At 34.7% G+C, this 6,518-nt stretch overlaps 1 protein-coding gene across 5 annotated transcripts; it reads right to left on the bottom strand.

Annotated features, from left to right (window-relative positions):
* Positions 1–550: 550 nt before the first annotated feature.
* On the bottom strand, positions 551–6,177 carry LOC141723631 (uncharacterized). Of its 5 annotated transcripts, XM_074525491.1 has the most exons (7): positions 6,094–6,177; positions 4,750–5,099; positions 3,256–3,938; positions 2,809–3,156; positions 1,782–1,939; positions 1,505–1,575; positions 551–959 (listed from the first exon to the last, which is right to left on the bottom strand). In XM_074525491.1, the coding sequence occupies exons 2-5, from the start codon at positions 5,090–5,092 to the stop codon at positions 1,856–1,858; spliced, it is 1,458 nt and encodes a 485-aa protein (XP_074381592.1). In that variant the 5' UTR covers positions 5,093–5,099; positions 6,094–6,177; the 3' UTR covers positions 551–959; positions 1,505–1,575; positions 1,782–1,855. The 5 variants fall into 5 exon arrangements, with proteins under 5 accessions (XP_074381592.1, XP_074381591.1, XP_074381590.1 ...); XM_074525490.1 differs by having other exon boundaries at positions 551–909; positions 1,545–1,575; positions 2,809–3,938; XM_074525489.1 differs by having other exon boundaries at positions 1,545–1,575; positions 2,809–3,938.
* Between the last annotated feature and the right edge of the window lie 341 nt (positions 6,178–6,518).

Genomic DNA, 6,518 nt, shown 5'->3' on the forward strand with positions numbered 1-6,518 from the left:
TACTATTTAGCTTTTTTCAATCATGAATTCAATTAAAAAGAAATATGTGATAATATTCAAAAATACCTGTAGCATGTACATGAGGCACATGTTGAGAGAGTGACATTGCAAGATCAGAAATCTCAGGAATGGTTTTAAGCTCAAACTTGTGCTTTGGAATGGTATTTACTTCAAACGGAATAGGATGGACAATGGTATCATGTGAAAAAACAAGTATCTTATTAGTAGATACAAGTCTCATAAGTCCCGCAAAGCCACATATATAAGATATATTTGTGTTTAGCATTTTTATTTTGTGATTGATACATGTATTACATATTAGTACGACATTATTAGATTTTTGTTATGCAAAGCCACGTATATAAGATTTATATTATTATATTATATATTATTTAATTAATTATTATTAATTTGCCGAAAAGTCAACAACCAGTCCACGACTATTCGACAAGCCACACCTCCATCGACTCGTGACAACCATGCAACCTTGATCGCTGTTCTGTAAGTATAAATTTGAGGGCTGAGAGGAGGAAGATTAATGACTAACGACGATATTTGTAACCACACTTCACAACTTGAGTTGTATTCATTAGAGAAAATCTTCAATCAGATGTAAAATGTACGTTCATACTCATGTATTTATGTATAGGCGCATATTTATACACATTATAATTTACACATGCCTGAGCAAGGCATTGCAAAAAACAGGCAATAATCCTTGTAGCTATCAGTTACTTCCATAAAAAAGAAAGGTGTCAACAGTAGATATATCACTAATCTTTCTTAGATCATTCCCCAGTCGAGCCCTACTCCACAGATTCCTTTAGTGCAATCTTAGTGTTGTTCTCAGTGAATATCAGAGCAGCTTCTTTTCTTCTTTTTTTGATAATTGAGATCAGAGCAGCTTCACTGTTCAAAGTTTGCAGGAGAACTAGGGTCGGGGTCACAAAGCAAAAAAACTGCAAGGTAAGGTTACACAAACATTTAATTATCTGCACAAGGTATTGAATGAAAAAAAGACCCTAATGCACAAATATAATTACAGGACCCTATGAATAAATTGAACGCCACTTTTTTAATTCAGTCAACAATTCAAGGTATCTCATTTTCAGTTCTATATTTTTCCATCATTACTGTCAAGCTCGTAACAACTGGTTCAAATAAAATACTCAAAGTACAATCCTAAAACTTGATTTTAGGAAGATAAAATAAGGTAGGCATGGCGGCCAGTGCCCCTCTACTGCAATTGCCAACATTATGTATTATAAGTACATTTTAGCTCCTTTAGCTATCAATCTAATTTGTCCAAGAGTATAGAAACAACCCAGATTGCCTTGCCTCCTAAAACATGCCAAAGGCTCGAGCAATAAATGCTGGGTATCACTTTACTAACCAATTAAGTATTTAATACTCGATCATCAGGAAAAAAAAATCCGTGATAAGTACCCGTCTATTGAATACAGAAAACTATCTAGAATTATGCATAATAACATATAACGCATACATTAATATGATTTTCAAGATTGTGTTGGACGGGCACGCACTTTGATTTCTCCAATCCAGTGTCTTCAATATCTGAAAAAAAATAGGAATGGTGTCAAAAACACCACTATAAGGTCGTCAAGATATCAAAGGAACACTACTATAAGAATGCCAAAATATCAAAGGCAATTTCCTTCACGCATCAAATTAGATGTACTAAAAAAACACCAATTTAAATCACGAGAAAAAAAACCAGAACAAGGCAAAACGCAATTATATCCAAGACAAGCAGTTCATACCTCTTTCTAATAGTTGAGAAAAGAAACATGTCTGTTGTAGAAGAGAGCTAGACTCTGGATTCCAAGCTGAAGCATTAATCTGCATTACCCCACTTTGCAAAAATCCATTTCATCCATGTAGAAAAGCAATGCATGGATAGGTGTTCCGGTAGATCCACCTAGTAAAAAAAATTAATTAGTGACTGAACTTAAGAGCCCACTATCAGCCTGCCAAAATTATTTCTGACCAGGGGAGCCAAGGACACAGGACACTGAGTAGCAAGCTCCCTGGCCATTAAATGCACCGATGACACTTTTCGTATAAGAACTTTATACAGACTTCTGAAACACCATAGAGTAATGAAAATGCATAGAACCTTGTTGATGCTACAGGCTGAGACCTTTTCAGAATGAGCATGTAAATACTTTTATTCAAGATAGGCTAGGACTTAGAATATCCCTAGAAAATATACAGGAGGATATTTGGCTATGCAAGTATCTTGGAAGATAATTGTCCAGGAATCAGAATCTGCCTCATTTGCAAACTTATTTTTCCTAGTGTCTTTGGTGAATTACTTTCATTCTTGGCTCATTACTAGGTGGGTATCAAGGCTGACTGAGCAAGATCACAAGGGGTGACAAAGTTCTAAGTTTCAGCATGACTGGCTTAGTAAAATTAATGTCGTGAAAACACACTAATGGCTAATCATAGGTTGTTCTGAGTCTTTTGAGACAGTTTTGTTCTTACCCATCACAAAGTAAACAATAAGCTATCACATTTACAATTTTAAATATATTAGTTATTACTGTCTCACTTGTTTCTGTACCTTGCCATCTTTTCCCATACATATATATCTTTTTCATGTAAAAAATGTTTCCTCGCAGGCAAAATTGGAAATTTAAGCTACAATAACTAATTATATCCCAATCTTAACCAGACATGCGTTTAACTAATTATACAAGACATGAAAATATGATTGACAAAAAAGACAAAGTAAAGGACAGCATAAAACACATTATTTTGGAAAACCAAAAAAATACAACTTACAGCGTTCCATATAGTAGAATAGCCATCTGTAGAGAGCAACCAGCTACTCGACTTGGATAACAAACTCGAACTATAGGTTGAAAAATCAAGATCAAACAAATCATTATTGCTCTCATCATGATCAAGATGTTTTCTCCTTTTCTTTCTATTCTTCTCTTTCTTCCTGCGTTTAACACCAACTGAAGTTCTTTCGTCTATATCAGATACGATATCTTCAGAAAATCCACTAGAATCTAATAAAGAATACTTTTCGGAATTGCGAAAAGATATTCCATTACTTTGAAAAATTATTTCCCATGATTCAAGAGTCTGTGATTCCTCCAATAATCTGTAGTGAAGAGCAAAAGACTGCAGCCCCAGCCACGTAATCGAATTCAGGGATTTAGTTTTTAAACATTCAACCATAAGTGGAGCCAAACTATTGGGATGGCATGAGGATACACAAACCTGCAGCACTATATCCTTGATTTGCATTTTCTCCTCACGTGCCTCTTCTTCACGGATTAGACGCACAAGCTGCCTCCCTTTGTTCACAACTGCATTCAACATAAGTAACTGATCCAGAGAGTCAGAAATGCTGAACTTCGATAATATCATCTCAAACCAATTAAATGAAGTACCAGGGTCCATATGTTCCCTCTTCAATTTAAGAAATTTACGGCTTAATTCCAAGAAAAGAAGCAAGTCTTTCTCTTCAAGAACAATAAGAAGGTGTTGACATAGTGATGAAAAAGATTCCTCCATCAAAAACTCATCTATAACTTCCCACATATCTTTTGAGTCCTCTTTATACATCAAATCAAGAAACAACTGAACAAAGAATTTTGAATCCATGAACAAAATTTCACCACCTTCTAGTGACTCAGCAAACTCTTTGGATGACCAAAACTCAGGCACATATTCGAGAAAATTTTCAACAGTTTGTTGAATATCAATATCGAGAAAATAATGAGGCTTTGTGGCAACCACTGCAGGTGATTGCCCATGTTTTCCTTTCCATTCAAGCTCTTCCCAGCAGATGTCTCGATTTACAAAAGCAAATTGTGATAATGCCTTGGCACCTTTTCTGTGCTGCAAATCGCTACTCCCTGCAAAGCTGGAGAACCACTGCATAATACGATCAGGATGTCCTGCATGTTCAATAACAAGGCTAAATGAATCTTGCACTACTTGCTAGGTAGAGATGCTAATATGCATATTAAGTTCAAATAGAAATTTTAAAAAAAGGAGACAATGGGGACATCTGGTATAGTCCAATGTACACATTTGTGCAAAACACCTAATAAGATATATTTGTGTCTAGGAGGTAACAAATAATTTAGGTATACAATTTAGAAATACAGTAGGGTCAATAGCAGCTGAAGTATAGATAAGCAATTAGCCAGAACCAATAGAGTTCCCAGTTTCAATAATCAACAATATTTGCTAATTTGTTGAAGAAACGATTTTAAGCTTCCTGCTTTTACTTGAGTCAACAAAAAAAAAAACTTAAATCCTAAACGGTTCAACAATATTACAATAGTGCTAAAAGCCAACTACAAAACCAAACATTCCAAGTTATGTCCCACTCGGAGATAGGTCTTTGAAGGAAGAGATGTTAGCCTTACCCCTACATCTAAAAGTAGAAAGGGAGTCCTCTGAAAAGATGTTCAGTTTTGGATTTTAAAAAATTTATGTTTATGTCTTTAAATTTTGAATATTTTACAAGTTCTTAAATTTCAGAGATTTCTGGAAGCTGCAAAAAGGCATCGCAAAGCAAATACACTACAGCAATACCTAAATAACAATATCCCAAATTCACTGGATAGCACATACAACAAATCCTAAAAACAAACATAATCAACTTCAAATTTCATATTTTTAATTGCAGTTTATGCCAGAAGTACTAAATCTAAATTTAGCATAAATTTTAAGTGGAAAAAAAAAATCCCACAAATTTACCTCTGAAGAAATTCTCTAGCATGTGACTATTCTGGGCTAAGATAGCTCCAACTTTTTTCGGTTTCTTTTCAAATATCATCTGCAACAGCTGAGATGCAAGGCCAAGTTTACGTGGTTTCGACCTTAACAACTTCACAAATACCTCTTGTTGGTTCTGGGGATTTAATGACCTCATGCCAGAAAGGGTGTTGCAAAGCCATAAGCGAGCCTCGGATCGACCCCCGGATGACATCAGTGATAAGATAATCGTTTCCAACTTAGTCAAGAGAGAAATTCTCTGCTTCCCAGATGCATCATCCTCTATGTCATCCCATGTAGGTTCACATAAGTACAATTGAACCATTTTATGCCTGAAATGTCAACATATTCTACTCAGGCAACTAGTCGAGGATGCTCACTTCCCAAACAAGACATGTTTATATTCAATTATCTAATACGGGAAGCTATATAAAATAACAAATCTTCATAATTCAATAAAGTTTGTTCTAAATATGCCTTCCACCTCAACATATACCAATATTATGTATTAATAATAATACCTAAAAACACATCTATATTTCAATATAAATTTCAAATAAAAACAAAATAATTGCACGCAGTGCACAAAGCTCCCGCATCACCAAGGTCTATAGACACCTACGGAGCCCCACCATAGCTATGTAGACGCCGAACTCACGAGTCTTCCATTAACCAAACATAGGCATTCCTCTCCAATTAAAAGATTAAGAAATTCAAATTATGGTAATATAACCATTTGCCTACAAAATGAATATAGACACCGAAACTCACTAGGCTTCCATTAATCAACCATAGGCATTCCTCTCTGATTAAAAAGTTACAACATTCAAATTATTGTAATATTACCAATTGCCTATTAAGAAGTTTATTATTCATCATCGAAAAGTATGGAAACCCTAACATAGCTATATAGACATTGAAACTCACTAGGCTTCCATTAATCAACCATAGGCATTTCTCTCCAATCCAAAAATTCTGACATTCAAATTACCGTAATACAACCATTTGCCTTGAAAATAACTTAATTAATGTAAAACAAGAGTTACGAACTTGTTCTAATCATATTTGAGTCATCTCGAGTCTATTATATCCTCGAAAAACAAATGTCTCTGCTAACTTGTGAGAAACTTTACTAAGCAAGAGATTGATAATGCTAACACTTTATACTAGTTCAATTTACACACATCATACAAGTAATTCACACAAAGTGTTATAATTAGCTACTATTCAGTTAAAGAAAACTAGAGTAATAGAATTGGAATTAAATAAAAGCATAATATTATTTCAATTGCATAAAATAGAAATTGAGGAAAACATGGAGCTTACCTGAAGAAGATTGATTTCGGGTTTTTGGGTTCGCCGGAGCAAGAGAGACACAATTGTACAATCCAAGTTCCCAGGTGAAATAGGCCTAAATTTAAGCCTATTGGGCTTTTGCAAGAAGTTGGGCCTTGAGGTTTTTTTTGTCTTCGGCCTGCGCGCCGGATATTTTAAGGCGCCTTTGTTTTATTAATCGGTTAACTTATCTATTATCTATCTAATACTAATATATTTTAATCTATTACAATTATATACAAGACGAAACATTGAAAGTTTTGGTACGGTACCTGTTTGTTGGTACACGCTGAATATAGAAAGAATGCCCAAAATACACCATAGCTGCCCAAAATGCTGATTGGCGGTACGTTCCGTCCAAAATACCCGTTTATTACGCATCTGGGGAATGCGTATACAGGTTTTTAAAATTTTGT

The sequence above is a fragment of the Apium graveolens genome, chromosome 5, assembly GCF_009905375.1.
Source record: "Apium graveolens cultivar Ventura chromosome 5, ASM990537v1, whole genome shotgun sequence".
Taxonomy (NCBI): Eukaryota; Viridiplantae; Streptophyta; class Magnoliopsida; order Apiales; family Apiaceae; genus Apium; species Apium graveolens.